General features: G+C 35.1%; 2 protein-coding genes across 16 annotated transcripts; both read left to right on the forward strand.

The window, feature by feature from the left end:
• Window positions 1–1,069: 1,069 nt before the first annotated feature.
• LOC18427809 (Peroxidase superfamily protein) lies at window positions 1,070–4,348 on the forward strand. The gene is made up of 4 exons (XM_006836855.4): window positions 1,070–1,318; window positions 1,716–1,904; window positions 1,980–2,142; window positions 3,819–4,348. The coding sequence occupies exons 1-4, from the start codon at window positions 1,103–1,105 to the stop codon at window positions 4,208–4,210; spliced, it is 960 nt and encodes a 319-aa protein (XP_006836918.1). The 5' UTR covers window positions 1,070–1,102; the 3' UTR covers window positions 4,211–4,348.
• Window positions 4,349–12,832: 8,484 nt separating this feature from the next.
• Window positions 12,833–17,837, forward strand: LOC18427810 (Got1/Sft2-like vescicle transport protein family). Of its 15 annotated transcripts, none has more exons than XR_016043841.1 (6): window positions 12,833–13,420; window positions 13,862–13,915; window positions 15,985–16,058; window positions 16,338–16,455; window positions 16,577–16,639; window positions 17,406–17,837. XR_016043841.1 is itself a non-coding variant. In XM_088851312.1 (6 exons), exons 1-5 carry the CDS (start codon window positions 13,289–13,291, stop codon window positions 16,597–16,599), a joined length of 318 nt encoding a protein of 105 aa, XP_088707438.1. In that variant the 5' UTR covers window positions 12,836–13,288; the 3' UTR covers window positions 16,600–16,639; window positions 17,406–17,837. The 15 variants fall into 15 exon arrangements, 5 of the variants coding, with proteins under 5 accessions (XP_088707438.1, XP_088707437.1, XP_006836919.1 ...); XR_016043843.1 differs by having other exon boundaries at window positions 12,836–13,420; window positions 15,985–16,062; XR_016043842.1 differs by having other exon boundaries at window positions 12,836–13,420; window positions 15,985–16,062; window positions 16,581–16,639.
• Window positions 17,838–17,868: the final 31 nt, after the last annotated feature.

Raw genomic sequence — 17,868 nt, forward strand, 5'->3', positions numbered from 1 at the left:
TGTGCTTGGCCTGAGAACCACCAGGGAGCCCAATTCTCAAGTCCATTGCATGGCCCTCTCTCATTTACCAGTAGGGTCCCACACGTGTGCAATTAGTGGACATAAGATCGACACTTATACTTCAAACGTGTGGAAATGCGCATTGCCTCTACCTATCAGAGTGGGCAGCTCATGTAAATGGTGCAAAATAGTTAAGTGGAGGCATGGACCAAGGCACTAGCACACCCTAGCCATACTCTTTACTTAACACCTCTCTTTCCTCTTTGATCACTTTTTGACAAATATCATTTCTTGCTTTGTATTGGGAATCCTTTTCATCATCCATTGAACTCACACACTTTGGTTTGTGGAAGAGAAGACTCCAGATGTACACACATACATTCTTTCTCTCTCACACACACACACTATCTCTCTTCTCTCTTCTCTCTTCTATATAAGGACTCAAAACCTCAAAGTTATATGACTTCCACTTTCCATGCTAATTTCTTTGCAAGTTTTTGTAGCCAGTTATCATTCTTTGTTTGTTTGCTCTCTCCCTCTCTCTCTCTCTCTCTCTCTCTCTCTCTCTCTCTCTCTCTCTCATATATCTATTAATCTCCTAAGAAATTTTCCTACCCCAGTTACTATTACTTTCATTTGCTCTTTCTGTCATACTAATTTCCTAAGGAGCTTCTCCACCCACTTATCTCTCTCTTTTTTTTGAACATTACCCAGTTATTTCTCTCTCACTTAACTAATTTCCTAATATGCTTTCCTAACCAGCTACTATTTCATTTGCTTTCTCTCTCTCTCACACACACACACATACACTAATTTCCTTAGAAGCATTCATACCCAGATATCATTTTTTCATTTGCTCTCTCTCTCTCTCTCTCTCTCTCTCTCACACACACACACACACACACAAAATTTGCATAGAAGCTTTTATACTCAGATATCTTATCATTGCGCTCTCTCGCTCTCACACACACAAGGGTCCCAAGAATCTTAATCTCTAAGAGTTCCACATTCTATTCCTGAAGACATTCCATATTTAATATCTCATAATTCAGGTTTGCAACCCCTATTAGAGCCTCTAGAATCTCTTGTACATATAGCAAACATGGTCATGTCCAATTTCCTAGAAATGCTTTTGCTAGTGGTGTTAATAGCAAGTAGGGCCATACTTAGATCAAATGCTCTCAGTCTGGATTATTATGGTGCAAGGTGTCCTTTCGATGAACCAATTGTTAGGAATACTGTGAATAGAGCTTTGCAAAGGGATCCTACACTTGCAGCTGGGCTCTTGAGGATGCACTTCCATGATTGTTTTGTTGAGGTTAGTTTTTTTTTTATTCTTTCTTTTTTAACATATTTTTCTTTGTTAAATTTCATTTAGATGTAACCTCAGTTTTAAAGCAAGGACTGGGTTAGGACTTTGCCAGGTTCCAAACCCAAGGCAAAGTACCCGACCCGACCCAATATCATCCGGATCACAAATTTTTATTTATTTTTGGGTGAGGCACTCGGCAAGCTGGCTTGCAGAGTACGAGTCCCAGTCCGACAAGTCCCTTAGGATCGACCCAAATAAGGTTTCCCGAGAGAGTAACTGTGTAGTATGCTCCCGTGGTAGTAGTCTGTAGGCTATTATTATATCAAAGACATCAGAGCATCCTAACCATAAGAACCTCTGTCTCTCTCATGATCACATATGTATTGAAAGGTTTCATTTTTAGGGGTGCGATGGATCAGTTCTAATTGATTCAACAAAGGATAACACGGCAGAAAAGGACTCTCCTGCAAATCTAAGCTTGAGAGGTTATGAGGTGGTTGATGAAGCCAAGCAAGAAGTTGAGAAACAATGTCCAGGACTCGTCTCTTGTGCAGATATTCTCGCCATGGCTGCTAGAGACGCAGTTCTTTTGGTGAGCAATCAACTTTAAGACTCTCTCTCTCTCTCTCTCTCTATTTCGTAGTAATTATAAGTTTGGTTTGTGCAGTCAGGAGGTCCCTTGTATGATGTCCCAAAGGGACGAAAGGATGGAAGGAGATCAAAGATTGAGGACACAATCAATCTTCCACCTCCCATCCTCAACGCCTCCCAGCTTATCAAAACCTTCTCTCAACATGGTTTCAGTGCTCAAGAAATGGTAGCCTTGGCAGGTCTCTCTCTTTCTCTTCAAATTTTTGTTTCTTAAACATAGTAACACCTCGAGATCACGGCAGAGTGCATTACGTACAGACACAAAAAGATACTGAAGTACAAAATGAGTCAATTTTGGATTAAAACTATGCGGAAGGTCAATCGACTGGAGGTTTTTTATTTTTTTCAAAATTGCCTCTCAATCCAAGGATATGCTATACTTTTTCTTTTTTGAGTTTTTTCAGTAGTAGGGTTGTGCTTTAATGTTTGAAGCAATGCCCAATTGATTCCATGTTAACATCATCGGACCACCTTCTTTGGTGCTTTTCAAAGCGGTCTGAGATTGGCATCCTCTAACCGCAAAGACTGACTTTGTTAAGCATTCAAAAGCGGTCCGTGTTGCCTGCCCATTCTCGGACCACCTTCTCTGGTGCTTTTCAAGGCAGTATGAGGTTTGCATCCTCGGATGGAATTAACTCATTTATTTGCCAAGAGATAAGATGATACGAGGATGCCACCTCGTACTGCCTTCTGGATTGGGCATTGCCCCTCATACTAGGGCACTGCCCCTCACACTAGGGCATTGCCCTGCTAGCGATAAAGCTAAAAAATATATATGATTTAAAAATGGTCCAAAGATGACATCCTCAAACTGAGGGGAAACCTTAGAAAAAATAAAAAAAATTATGGGTTGACGACCTTCTACAAAATTTTTGTCCAAAATTGACCCATTTTGAACTTTTTCCTATTTTTTTATATCCGTACGTAAATTATTCTTCATTTTATATTATATGTCCGTATAATATATTCACTGTGAAAATGCTTGTGAACATGTAGCGCAAGTACAGTAACAACACATGTTATAAATAAAAAATAAATGATAAAAAATAGAAAAGTGGGGAAATGCACATAGAGGAAAGGATAAGACAAGAGCTAGTGCAAATGGGGCATTTCCTTTCTATGTATATTTCACAAGCCAATAAGAAGCTAAGAAAAATAAGAAAATGGTGAATTATATAATTAAAGGGTTTGTATATTATCTATAGTACAAGATCACAACTATGCCTAGTTGTGGGTTATCTAACTAGTAGCTAGGAATTTGTCACTGAATTTTGAAAAAAAATAAATTAGCCATATGGTCAATTAGTACACCCCAAATTGAGAAAAAGATGATGATGATCTCGATGGCACACCCTACTGTTTGATTTCGCATCTAACTACTAAGGGCAATTATGACATTCTCGTATCAACACTAAGGGCAATTATGACATTCTCGTATCAATACTTAGGGCAATTATGACATTCTCGTATAAAAAATAAATGGTATTATTGTATATTTTTTTTGAAAGTGTACAACAAAACTATTTACCTTTGATAGAAAAAATGCAAAAAATTCATAATCATCCAAAACCTAATCTTTTGTACAACATAATCTTAATCATCCGCAGCCGTCACATATGAAATCTGGTAGATGGGGTTGGAACAACGTCTAACCCCCATGTGTGAGAAAGTTTTCCTTGCACTTAAGGAAACCACACACTCTAGCCATCAAATTTTACATTTGGTAGCTAAGGGTGTTTGTGACCTCTATGTATGATCGGTAACAGTCTCATTGTATACAATCCAAAATTGAAAAAAGCATGAAAGTATAGATTGAATATAAATTGGCCTCGTGTCTCTTTCAATGACAATGTAGGTGGCCACACCCTCGGTGTTGCCCGGTGCTCCTCTTTCAAGGGTCGCCTAAGCGACTCAACTCACAGTGCAGATCCAACCATGAGCCCGGACTTCGCTAAGACACTCTCGAGCACGTGTGCAAAGGGAGACAACACCGAGGCACCATTTGACCCAACGAGAAACATGTTCGACAATGCATATTTCGTGACCTTGCAGAGAGGGGCTGGCCTCCTCTTCTCTGATCAAGCCCTCTTTGTTTCTCCTAAGACCAGAGGAATTGTGAACAACTATGCCATGAACCAGGCCATGTTCTTCTTTGATTTCTCACAGGCTATGGTTAGGATGGGGCAGCTTGATGTGAAGGAGGATGATGAGGGAGAAGTGAGATTGAATTGTAGAAGAATCAACTAAGAAAATAAAGAAACGGTGGATGGTTGAATGTTCTTTGTTGAATGTGCAATCACACCAATATTGTAACTAGTTTTCTTCTTGTTAATTTAGATTTGTTTGTTGGAGTACTTAAATTAAATAAATACTATAGTTACATTAGAGAATGGCCATGTCGGAAAAAGATGTCATCCCGTCTTTCATAAAAGTATTGGGTGTGTCAGTCGACTTGTGTTTGCCATGGTTTTCGAATGATTTAGGACTAGAAACACATCCTAAATCATTGAAAGTCCATTACCACCTCGTATCCATGAATTGAAATCTCAAAAAATAGCACAAATATGATGGTCTTTGAAGAATTATAATAAATGGTCTAAAAAATAAGTACATCAAAAAAATATCATTTTCATGATCAAATTTGATGAGTGTCTCCTTTCATATTCATCGTCGTTGTCTAGATGATAAACTTGAGACCAGTGTTGTCAAATTCGCTTTGCTTCGGCCAAAAAAACCAAAGCCTTCGGATTTTAGGCTTAGACCGAAGCGAAACGAAGCCTGATGCTGTCGCTTCAGTCAAAATTCAGGCCACTTTGGGCTGCTTTAGTCAGATTCGAGCCGATTCAGTCGAAGCTTCGGCATTTTTGGCCTAAGCAAAGAAATATCTATATAAAGTTTTTTTTTTTTTTTTTTTTTTTTTTTTTTTTTTTTTTTTTTTTTTTGAAATTTGTATTTTTCATTATTTTTATACATTTTTTATATTTAAATATCTAATTTATTATATTAAATTAAAAAAAAAAGGTCTGAAGTCTTCTCTCGAATCTGGCGAAGCACTGAACTACTTCATTTTTCTCACCAAATCGAAAAAGAAAGACTCTTAAGCGAATATGACAACATTGCTTGAGGCTCATATTTTCCCATCATCGTTGTTGTGGTCTACTCCAACTAAAAATCATGTGATGGGTATTTTAAAATTAAATCAAAAAAATATATTGAATAGTTAATATCTTAGATGTATTTTGACAAATTTCCCAAAAAAAAAAGATCTATCTTGGTGGCTCATATAATATGAGCGACAAGAAATTCTATTTGAAGGAAAACATCACCAAAATGCTCTCTTGTCATTCGACGTAATATTTTCCTTTTCTTTCTTTTTTTGGGTAATTAAGTAGAGAAGATATGTCTCTATCTGTTTTTTCAAGTAGATTAAGGATTAGTTTTTTTAAAGTATTATTAGAATGGTGTTAATGGTGGGAATGAAAATCACAATGTGGTGAATAGAGTGTGGGGTGCTACCACCACAACCCCATCCCCTTTCCCTCAATGTAATATTTTTCACTTATTAATGGGTAACTCTGCTAATTAATTGCATGTTGGACCATTCAAATTGATCTTGATATATTCATAAGATAATAAACAGGAGTATAACTTTTAAAATTCTCACCATTTCTTATCTCCCCTCCAAATTTCTTGAGCTCTTAGGCTCTTTTTTTCTCCATCTAAACTCTCAATCCGAAATTTTAATTACTACAAAATCATTTTGATTTACCTAGTTTATGCTTTATCAATATATTGATTTAAGAAAAAGTATGTCATGAAGAAGAAAAAAACAAAAATAGAAGACTCAATTAAAATTTTCATAAAAGGCTATTACATGCTAAATATGCCCGCTTAAAAGATGAATTTTAAAAGGGTGATGTTATATAAGGTGCCCATCTTATATTATACAAGTAAGACGCACCTTTAAAATTTGTCGGAAGATATAGTTCTGCTTTTGAAAACTTTAAAATGGTATGAAAATCTATATTCAACTATAATTATAAAATTCAAAAATCTATTTTAAACTATAATTATAAAATTAAAATTCTAAAATGGTGCATATTGAGCATATCTATATACACTTTAAAATATTGAAAATAGATGGTTACAAGCTAAATTATTTTTAGACTTCAAATTCTTTTTTTCTTTTATATCATACATGTTGAGGTGGAAATTATCAATTTGAAGGTTTTCTAACTTCATACGTTATTTTCTACTAATTTTTTTGGTGCACATTATTTCTATAGTATAAAGATCATAAATGTGAAAAATAAATAAAACTTTAAAAAGTAAAAGTAATAATATTATGAAGGAAATATTTGGACCGTTAGTTTCAATTTACTTTAGATGAAGTAAACCCATTTGCATCTATCTTTAAGGTTAATGCTTTAAACCTCAGGGGATGCAAATGTCGAAATGTATCTCCAACGCATGAAATAATTTTTCGAAAATTTTTCCATTATAAAAAAAAATTCTATAAAGTATTCAGCATTTCCAAAACAAAGATACTCAAATGATAAAAATTTAAAATAGAAAATTAAACACCTGTAAATATAATATCAAATAGATTTAAAAAATATAAAATTTTTTAAAAATGTATTTTGATTTTTTAACAATTGGCAAAACTTTTCAAAACCTCATCAATACTCAAAACGTTTCAAAACCTCATCCATACTCATTTTTGGGTGAGTAGATAAAAATTGTCTTCATAATAGTCTTAAAACAGTGAAGACACCATGGTCTATTGAAAACCATGATGGTCATAGCAAGTTGTAAGTCAAATATAGCTTTGAAGCATCATATCACTTAAAGAGTTTATTGGATGATCATGGTTCTAATTTAAATAATAACAAATAAATAAATAAATAAGATGTGGATGGAGTTTGTAAAAAGAAAAATGATTTTATAGAATTTTTTTCAACTTATGTGAGTAGGATCCCAAAAAATCACCATTAAATTTGGTACGAATCTATAAAAAAAGTTAAATTCTACACTTATATTATAATTTTTTTAAAAATCTGTATCAATTTTAATGATAACCCTTTATAATCCTACCCAGCGTTTTAAAAAACGCCGAGTCGAATCGGACTCGCCCGGTTCGACTCGAAAATCGTGAAAAAGGGACCGGATCGGTGAAAAAATCGGAAATCGTCCGGTTCTAGAGAGAACCGGACGATTCCGCACAGTGACTCGCCGATTCACTGTGCGGAATCGGCGAGTCCGTGAAGAACACGGGTTGCACAATGTTCTTCATGGATTCTTTGAAATTTGTCATTCTTTGATCATTTTTCTTGTTTTTTTTGGCATGTGATCTGATTTGCAAGCTGTAAACAGCTTTATTCAGCTTTTTCAAGGATTAAATGGTAGAAAAATTTGTTGTTTTTTTATCACAAAAAATTCGGTGTTTAGGGTTTCCGCCTTTTCTGAAATTTCATGCCAAATAGGGCATGAATCTTTCAAAATTTGTAGGCATTTTGATCTTAAAGCTGTGAATCAAAACCTTTTGTTACTAATTTGTGATAATCGTTGAGAAAAACAGAGTTTTTTGGAGATTGAAGGCTTCGGTTCACAAAATCAGCCCTGATTGCTCTCGCCGACAGCTGGTTTTTTTTTTTTTTCCGCCATTTGATTTATTTCACGGCATATTTTGAACATAATGAGTTCAATAATTAGGTTTTTAATCTTTATTGTGTCTAGTATGATTTAAAATTTTCAATTTTACTTAATCTGGTCAATTACAGCAAGAAATTTGATATGAACACTGAGATGTCTGCGGAACCAAATTCCGCTGTTTTTTTTTTTTTTTTCCGCCTTTTGATTTTGTTTTCATTATATATTAGAAATAATGTGTTAAAAATTTAGGGTTTTGATTCCTTATATTGTTGTTTATCAGAAAATATACTCAATTGGATGTAATTTATTCACTTAGAGGTGAATTTTTGAGTTAAAATCGCTTATGTAAAACGACTATGTGAAGAACAGATTTTTTTTTTTGTAGCCGATGATAGAATTTTTTGTAATCCATGATCGAATTTTTTGTAATCCATGATCGAAATGTTTGTTTTTTATTCTTGTAATCCATGATCGAATTTTATTTTTTATTTTTTATTTTTGTAACCCATGATAGAATTTTTTGTAATCCATGATCGAATGTTTTGTAATCCATGATCGAATTTTTTGTTTTTTGTTTTTTATGTAACCCATGATAGAGTTTTTTGTAATCCATGATTGAATTTTTTGTTATCCATGATGTAATTGTTTTTTTCTTTTTTTGTAATCCACGATCGAATTTTTTGTTTTTTTATGTTTTTTTTTTTTTTTGTAATCCATGATCGAATTTTATGTAATCCATGATCGAATTTTTTGTAATCCATGATAGAATTTTCTGTAATCCATGATCGACTTTTTTGTAATCCATGATCGAAATGTTTGTTTTTTTTACTTGTTATCCATGATCGAATTTTTTATTTTTATTTTTTTTTTGTAACCCATGATTGAATTTTTTGTAATCCATGATCGAATTGTTTTTTTCTGTTCTTGTAATCCACGATCGAATTTTTTGTTTTTTTATGTTTTTTTTTTTTTGTAATCCATGATCGAATTTTATGTAATCCATGATCGAATTTTATGTAATCCATGATCGAATTTTTAGAAAATTTGTGATTTTTTTTTTTTTATCCATGATCGAACTTTTTGAAAATTTGTTAATTTTTTTTTTTAATCCATGATCGAATTTTTTGAAAATTTGCTGTACTTTGTTTTTTTATTTCTTTTTATCCATGATCGAATTTTTTGAAAAATGATGATTTTTCAAAAAGATGTGAAAATCGTGATAAAGTTTTGATTATCATGATGTATTAAACCCAATTTTTTATTTTTATTGTTTGAGTTTGCTGTAATTTTTTTTCTTTTTTTTCCATGATCGAATTTATTGAAAAATGATGATTTTCCGAAAAGATGTGAAAATCGTGACAAGGTTTTAATTATCATGAGGTATTAAACCATATTTTAAATTTTTATTGTTAAAGTTTTTGTGAAAAAAATTGTATGTTGATGGATTATTTATGCAAAAAAATGCATGTTATTATATTTTTAATACAAAACTGTATTTTTTTTTATCTGTTATTCATGGATTTTTTAGTTGGAATGACTGATGTTAGCCGGCTCTTTGAAGAATTGTTTTTATTATTAATTTTTTAATGCAAAAAATGTATGTTCTTGATAATTGAGTTGTAGCCATGTTTGGAGCTTGCATTTTGTATTATTCTAAATGTTTGTAATTGATATGTACGAAAATATTATTGTCAAAAAAGGTATTTTGCAATAACAAATAACAACGAATATGACTACATGAACTACCGCAACATATTATCACTACATATGATAATTATTTTTCTTTTTGAACTGTCAGGTTAATTTAAACTTTTTACGTCTTAAAACAGTTGAATCATGTCAAGATCTACAGAAGACCCTGCATGGCAACATGGGGTCAGACTTGATCCCAACAAGAAAGACAAAATTATTTGTAATTACTGTCAAAGAGTGATAAGTAGTGGGGTACATAGGTTCAAGCCACACTTGGCAGGGGTTAAAGGAGAAGTTTCTGCATGCACTAGTGTCCCTAGTAATGTAAAAAAACAGATGGTGGCAATTCTTAATGCTAGCAAAGGTAAAAAAATTGCCAAACATAGAATGAATGAGGAGATAGCTAGTTTATATACACCATCAAGCAGGAATGATACAGAAGAGCAATATAATTATGACCTAGAAGAGCAATATAATAATGAGCTAGACATAGCCACAAGATTGAGTTTTTATGAACAATATCAGAGGGAATGTGGGTTTAGAATGCCTGGTGGGTCTAGCTCAGACATGCATGGTGGGCTTAGCTCCGATATGCATGGTGGGCCTAGTTCAGATATGCATGGCGGGTCCAGCTCGAGCATGTATGGCGGGCCCAGCTCAAATATGTATGGAGGGGTTGGTGGCAATATGTATCAAGGAGAATCAGTTGTTGAAGAAATTGTTTCTAAGTTACCTAGGAGTGCCAGTATTGCAGGTCATGGTCGTAAAGACCTATTTCTCTCAAAGCCTAAGTCACAACAGATGACCATAAAAGGCATGGTTAAAGGTACAAGAAACATGTTATGGAGATATGTTGGTAAATGGTTCTACGATAAAGGGATTCCCTTTGATGCAGCCAATAGCCCATATTTTCCACCTATGATTAGTGCAATCCAGAGAGTCGGGCCCGGGGTAAAACCCCTGACGGCATATGAGCTCAGTGGGCCAATATTAGATGAAGAGGTAGAGGAAGTTAAAAAGTGGATTGAAGAATATAAACAGAGTTGGCCAAGGACAGGAATTACTCTCATGAGTCATGGTTGGTTGAATAAAGTTAGCAAAAAGGAGTTTTTAAACTTCTTGGCCTATTCCCCAAAAGGTACAGCTTTTTTGTCTAGCAAAGACGTATCAGAGACGAAGAAGGATGCAAACTTCTACGTACGACTATATGATCAGATAGTGGAGGAGGTGGGAGATAAGCATGTAGTCCAGTTTATTACGGACAATGCGCGTGCATGTGTTTCTGCGGGCAGCAAGTTGATGGATAAGAGGAAGCATCTAGTATGGATCCCGTGTGCTGCACACAGCATCGATCTTATGTTAGAGGAAATCGGTGAGATCAAAATTGTGAAGGAGACTCTAGATGAAGCAAGGTTGGTGTCGAGATTTATATACAACCACTCTAAAATATTATTTATGTTTAGAGAACACTCTAAGAAAAAAGAGATAATCAGGCCTGCCATAACTCGCTTTACGACCGATTACTTAGCTGTGGACTCCATTCGACAATCTGAAGGTGCATTAAAGAAATTGTTTACTTGTGAAGAGTGGTTCAATGACCGCCTCTCGAAGTCCAGTACCGGTATAAAAGTGGATAACATAATCTCAAATAGGCTGTTCTGGTCTCGATGTTCTAGTGTTGTAGAGGCCACTGCCCCTTTGGTCACGGTGTTAAGAATGGTGGATGCTGATAAGAAAGCTATCATGGGTATCCTTTATGAAGGTATTGAGAGGGTGAAATCAGCTATTGGGGAGAAGTGTAATTTTGCTAGCAAAGTGATCGAGATTATAAAAAAGAGGTGGAACACCAAATTTGGACGTCCAATTCATTATGCTGGTAAATATATATTTATATCATTACAATGTTTCAGTTTAAATCATTTTTTTATGAAATTGTAAATGACATTTTTCTACCTATATATTTTTTAGGTTACTACTTCAACCCAAAATTTTTCTATTTGACACCTGAACAACCCCACAAGATTATGGAAGGGGTCAGATACACTATTGCAAGGTTGGAGAGAAGCCATCGAAACCAAGTAGCAGCAATACAAGAGGTATTATTTAATGTTTGGGTAAGAACTTCATTGAGTTGTTATATTTGTAAGGAATAATGCACTAAAACGTAATATATTTGTTTTAGCTTGCTATGTATAGGGATGCTATAAGATCCTTCGGAACTAGACTTGCCAGAAATTCTCGAACTATGATGGATCCAGGTTATCCCCTCGCTAATATTTTGTTTATTCATATATTTAATTTTATGAATTGTTCTTGCCCTTACAATGCTTTTTACATTTTAATCCAGCTGAATGGTGGGAGATATATGGTACCGATGCACCTCACCTAAAGAGGATAGCAATCAAGGTGCTCTCCCAGACATGTTCTGCTACTGGCTGTGAGCGCAACTGGAGTACGTTCCAATGGTTGCACCCTACTAGAAGGAATCGACTCGCTTCTGAGAAGCTTCATAAACTAGTCTACGTTCATTATAATTTAAACCTCAGAGAGCGACAAATAAGAAGGAAGCTTGAAGACTATGGGCCGATAGACTTAGACACAATATTTGTCACAGACATAGCAGACCAATGGGTAGTAGAAGAGGAGGAGCCAGTGTTGCACAAGAGAGCGCTCCTTAAGGCTATCGGTGATGAAGATATTGAAGAAAGTGATGAGCAGCATGAAAGAAGAAGCAGCCAGCCAATGTATCCACAATATGTCGGTGATATTGCACCTAATGAGGGAGAGTGGGAAGGGGGTCTAAGAGAAAATGAGAGAGATGATGATTCTGAGGCCACCCTATCCCAGCCATATTATTCACATATCGAGTCCCAACAGCAACAGTGTAGGGATGAGCACGACAGTGCAGGTGAGCATGAAGGATGGACAAGCTTCGAGGATTTTGGATTGGGAACACAATAAAACACTAACACTCAGGGATTTGGGAATAGTCAGACACCCGCTAATATCGATGATTCGTTTTTAGATCGAATCAATGAATTGTCAAACGAATTCAATCAATGGCACCAGCGTGACCAAGAAGAACAACAACGTCGTCTATCATTTTATTTTTAGATCGTATGTTACTAATTTTATGCTTTATTGTAGTATGTATGTTGATATACTTATTCCATGATAATTCTATGTTTATCCTTTTGTGTGATGTAAATTAAATGTTGAATGGCGGTTCATACAGGGAAAGAACATATCAATATTCGCATATTCATTCAAAAACAAGAAAATTCTTAATGGAGTACCCTTATTTCTTATTGAATTCCTAAAAAAAAATATTTATAATGAATTTTAATAATTTTTTCGGATTTTTTTGAAGCTTTATTCTTACCAATTCACCCGATTCTCAATCAGAATCGCCGATTCGCCGATCCGGATCGGTTTTTTGAAAGCCTGATCCAGGTCACCGATCCGATTTTTAAACCATTGATCCTACCCATTTGGGTAAAGGAGGCCCTGCGTGATCATTACTCTTACGAAGGATCTTTCCTCTTATAAAAGTTGAAAGCTACTTTTCTTTTTCTTTTTTTTCTAATTTGTCAAAAAAAAAATTAAAAGTAGATTTATGCTAATTTCCCAGCAACAAACGACCTTTTTACTGATTCGAGTGAAAAGTGTCACGACATTCTGGCGAATGTATTGCAGGAAGACTGAGGGTGAAATAGTAAAAGCTTCTCTACTCGAGAGCGACCATAAATTTAAATAAGCTCTAAAATAGTCTGAGAGCCCTCTCTTTCTTACGCGCCATTACTGAATGTTGAAGCTAAGAATTCTTCTGATTTTTCAGATTAAGCAATAAAGTGTGCTAATTCTGGAGCAAAATGCAGTAGAATTATCAGAAGAGATAAATTCCTGGTACTTGTATTATTATTATTTTTTAGCATTTTTTGCTCTTATTTTTGGCTGGATCAAGAGAGGAAAAAGCTGAAAATGGAGAAAGTGAATGAGGCCATGGGGAGGCTAAAGTCATTCGTGGGAATGGAGGTGGAAGAAGAAGTTGCAGAGGAAAATGTCTCATTTTTTGATGATTTCAATCGCCAGTGCACGCTCTCAACGAAGCAGGTCAGACTACATATATTTTCATACTCTGTTTCGATTTTTATTCTTAATAAATGATCTTGAATTATGTATTCTACTATAAATTTATTGTTCTACTATGAATTTGTTGTTTTCTTGGATTCAGGGTTTTGTATGATCCGAATTAGGGTTTTCGACCGGATTTATGGATCTAGGGCTTCTTATTCATGATTTTGAACCATATTAATGCATCTTAGGAATTGATATGGCTAGATCCGTAGGGGTTTTTGGAACGGATCTGTGGATTTAGGTCACGTTAAGATTTTATTTATATGGTTTTGGCTCAGATTAAGGGTTAACTGTTTTGGAATGTCTAACTTTAGGGTTTTGGATATATTTATGGGATTTATGGTTTAGTCTGATCTGCTTTAGGTTTTTTTTTTGCTTCGAGTTTGAAATTGAATTAATTTTGGTGTTTTGAAACAGAGGATGACTGGCTTTGCAATATGCTTAGTTGCGGGTTTGACTTGCACACTCATGGTACATCATTCTCTTTTTATCTCCTTTTTATTTTGAGCTTTTTCTTTTAAACTTCTACACCTTTAATTTAATTTTGTTACTACAAGTAAAATTTGTTCATTGCATTTTGATCGGAATGTATTTTGCATTGCAAACAAGTAGTGGTAATTAATTTAAAATTGCATATCATAAAACTAAAAATAAAATAAAGACAAGGAAAACTTCAAACCGATAATGTTATTGTGACTTCTTCTATCATATGCATATTTTACTGATATGTATTGCATACCTTTTGTTTTTCTGATTGATATATGCTTTTGTTTCATATTGCTAAAGGATAACACAATTTGAGACCTCTTCTCTCTAACTGGTGTGTTTGACTGATATGGCATTTTCCCCTCACATTATACTTGTGATTTGGCAACTGTCACTGTTGAGTTATTCAACAATCACTGATGGGGCTTGTGATAAGAACTCTGGTCTGTCATGAATCCAATTATGAAGTTTAAGGTTATAGTCAAGAGTATGGCTTGGACTATGATGAGATATGTCACTCTTAGGTAGGCCTGATCATTATTTGGGCCTTTCTTGTGATATTGATTGCTTTCTTATAGCCTTTATGTGAAGAAAAGGTAATACATAAGACTATGCATTCACTCAAAAAATACATAAGAGTGTGTTTTCTTGGTTAACACTGGTGTTTCATCATTTTGGGGCTGGTTATGATCTCAAATGAGTGATATACGCCCCTTTTGAGGCATTTCATATTGTAATTATTTGATCCAATTATTATAGGACCATATGGCATTTCTTTTCTTTGAATAAAGTTAATTGGAAGCATCATAATGTTCTCATTCACGTATCTATATGCACCTGATTTTCTTTGGGCATGAGTCTTCTGGTGTCATACTTTTCTGACTTAGAGCCTGCCGCTAAAGTTGGATTAGTGCAACTTACATATTTTTTCATCGAGCTGTGTTAGCTGAGCCGATGATCTTGTCTTCATTAATTGTGCAAAACTTTATTCTAGGATGAGTTTGGAGGGGTATTAAGATTTAAGAGTGTGTCATTCTTTTATTTGTTTGCTGATGTTACGCATATTTGTCCATTGAGGCAGTTTGAATACTAGGTTTCCGTTATCATCTTGGGTAATTGTTTGTATGCAAAGGCTGAATTTTCTCATACATGAACTTTAAAAAGGATGCTGTCGTTTGAGAGCAGGGAATTGAGTTGTTTGTTTTCAATTCTGTTATGGAGTTTTAGATCTATAAGGTTTTAGATCTATCAGGGTATGCCATAAAAGGGAACCCTGGTAGAGTATCTACAATTAATTATTTGCTATTATCTGACAAGATCCCAACTATTGGGCATTTGAGGTTCAGAAGCTCCAAATTTGTATTATACTACATGGACAATGCGGAATAAGATATGGAGGCTTCTTGAGGGAGAAGAGGTCTTTTAAGAGTGCTTTTATTTCCGAGGGAGAAGGGGAGAGAGTTGGGGCTATTTTTTGCATTTAATGTGATGAAATTTGAAACACTTCTTAATCTGGAACTTTTCCTCATGGATGGTGTTTTATTAGCATGGCACACTTCTAGTTGTTAGTTTGAGATTTTCATGCCAAAACTAATTATTCCATTCCTGATGATAAGAGTGGGTGCATGAATTCTTTAGCTTTGATTTGTCAACTAGTAGCGTTTGCAGATGAATTCTGACCTTTGATTGTGCTTGTGACTTTCTACACCCTTGAATCTAGATATTGTTTTTGAATCTTCTATTTTTGTTTCAGAGAATTCCGATAAGGACGTTTACTACTCACAATTGCATACGTGAATATGTTCCGATTTAAGCACCGTGGGAAATTATTCTGTGTGTGTGCGTGCGAGCACACACACTCCTTCTTGCATCTGTTCGTTCATGTTGAATTTATCAAAATAGTTGCTCTTGTTAATCAGTTTCAATGTCTACAATCTGAACAAAGGCCCATTATTGTGCCATGCTTCATTTCCCGCAGATTTAAAGGTGCTGGTCCAGTGGAAAAAAAAAATGGTCACCTGCAAACTTACAAAATTTGTTCAATTTTTGTGCAGTCAATTCTTGTTTTCTTCAATCCCATCAAATTCGCGGTAGCTTTCACCTTGGGCAACATGCTTTCGCTTGGGAGGTTTGTAAGTACATTAGATATCTATTTACATTTTACTTGGCATATTTCTTTAGGTCAGTCTCATTTATATGATTGCCTAGTCTGAAAGTTGTGATTAGTTTCATTCCTTGTTGTTTAGAGAAATATTCACTATTTTATTCTTGTCATTCTCTTCTCGTTATAATGCTAAGTAAATTCTCATTGGCTCTCTTGTTTTGTTGCATACCCCTGACCAAGAGACGTCTACGATTTGTGGTTTTGTTCATGAGTTGCTAAAGTTTGGTGCCTTTTCTATGACAGCACAGCCTTTCTCATAGGACCCAAACGTCAGGTGAGAATGATGCTTGACCCTGTACGGATTTATGCAACAGGCATATACATTGGGAGCATAATTGTTGCACTTCTATGTGCTCTCTATGTAAGTCTGCAACAGTCCTGTACTTTTTAATATCTCCCCCCTTTAATATCTTGTTAGGCCTTTGATAGTTTTCTCATGGCTTTATATATAATGTAATTATGCTGTATCTCTTCCTTGTCAGGCAGGTTCATAGCAAGCTCTTGACACTTCTGGCTATCATCATTGAGTTTTGTGCCCTTTTTTGGTAAGGATCCCTCAATAATTTCAATTTTTTTTTCTTCAGTTTTGTTCCCCTAGAATTTCATTTTAAATGATGTTGCCAGTGATATATGTTTGAAACTATGGTTAAATAAGAACAATGTGACAGATATTATAACAGTGGCTGCCATTACTGCAAAATATAAGAATGCCTGTGAACAAGGAAATAAAAATGAGGTTTCTCATTTTAGTTATTTTTAGTTTAGGCTTCACTTGGGAAGGTTGTGTTTAGTGTATTCCCGACCAATGCATATGACATTTTGCTGGTGATCAATGGAGTATGTCATGACATGCTCTTCGCACCGGTTTTACACTAGGGCACTGATGCCAAATGGGCAGTGATTTGCATTCTATTTGGAAGGCAATTCGTCTCAATTTCCATCCCTCTATGTATGGCAAGCAAGGAAACACCGCACTGATGCATTATCAATGTCACGAGGTCTTGCCCCCAAACCCTGCCTTACCTTTCCAAACCAAAAAAAAAACAAAAGAAACTCAATTTCACATCTAGGGGTATATCATTGATGCAGTCTAAGGACTACAACCATTCGATTTCAAAACATCGACGGTAGTGATGAATCTTTGTACATTTGAACAGCAACATGGATATGAGTCGAGGAACAATTCATCTCAGCCATCCACTTTTAGGACTGGCGGTTAGACATCATGTTTGTATTCTGCATGTAGAAATGGTATATACTCTACACTATATTTGACAATTTGTCATGTTTCATATTTGGGACCTCTTGCAGGTACAGCCTCAGCTACATTCCCTTCGCACGAGCTGCTGTTTCAAAAGCGATGCTGGCGTGTTTCGACACCGAGTTTTAGGAATTTGAACACAACGAGAAATGGGGGGTAGAAATGAGGGGCATAATTGTCTTTTTTCCTTCTAGGGAAAAATGGGGAGTTAAAATGAGGGGTATGGCGGTCTCTCATTTTGATGATATAGCTCATGTAAGCTAGTTTCAAAGCCAAGAGAGAGGGGTCGGTGGGTGTGTGTCAGAGAGAGAGAGAGTATAAATAATTTTTTGGTTCTCTATGAAACCCTTCCAATTTACCTTGATTGAATGATACTGAAAATATCACATGCTATGGAGGAAATTTAGTCTTCCCATGGGATTGAAAAGAGATTGTTTAAATTCTATATTTGCTTGAAAATGAAGTCTCGGGATTGAACAGAAGTTGTTCGGCTTTTGGATGGTCAATCTTACG

Source organism: Amborella trichopoda, chromosome 11 (assembly GCF_054954075.1).
Source record: "Amborella trichopoda isolate Santa Cruz 75 chromosome 11, AtrichopodaSantaCruz75HAP2 v2.0, whole genome shotgun sequence".
NCBI classification, from domain to species: domain Eukaryota; kingdom Viridiplantae; phylum Streptophyta; class Magnoliopsida; order Amborellales; family Amborellaceae; genus Amborella; species Amborella trichopoda.

Excerpts from the sequence above, each read along its gene's own strand:
- LOC18427810 (XM_006836856.4), top strand. The coding sequence starts at position 13,289 with ATGGAGAAAGTGAATGAGGCCATGGGGAGGCTAAAGTCATTCGTGGGA. Across the intron at positions 13,916-15,984 it reads GTTTGACTTGCACACTCATG|TCAATTCTTGTTTTCTTCAA; the intron begins GTACATCATTCT and ends ATTTTTGTGCAG. Across the intron at positions 16,640-17,405 it reads GAGTTTTGTGCCCTTTTTTG|GTACAGCCTCAGCTACATTC; the intron begins GTAAGGATCCCT and ends GACCTCTTGCAG.
- LOC18427809 (XM_006836855.4), top strand. The coding sequence starts at position 1,103 with ATGGTCATGTCCAATTTCCTAGAAATGCTTTTGCTAGTGGTGTTAATA. Across the intron at positions 1,319-1,715 it reads TCCATGATTGTTTTGTTGAG|GGGTGCGATGGATCAGTTCT; the intron begins GTTAGTTTTTTT and ends TTTCATTTTTAG. Across the intron at positions 1,905-1,979 it reads CTAGAGACGCAGTTCTTTTG|TCAGGAGGTCCCTTGTATGA; the intron begins GTGAGCAATCAA and ends TGGTTTGTGCAG.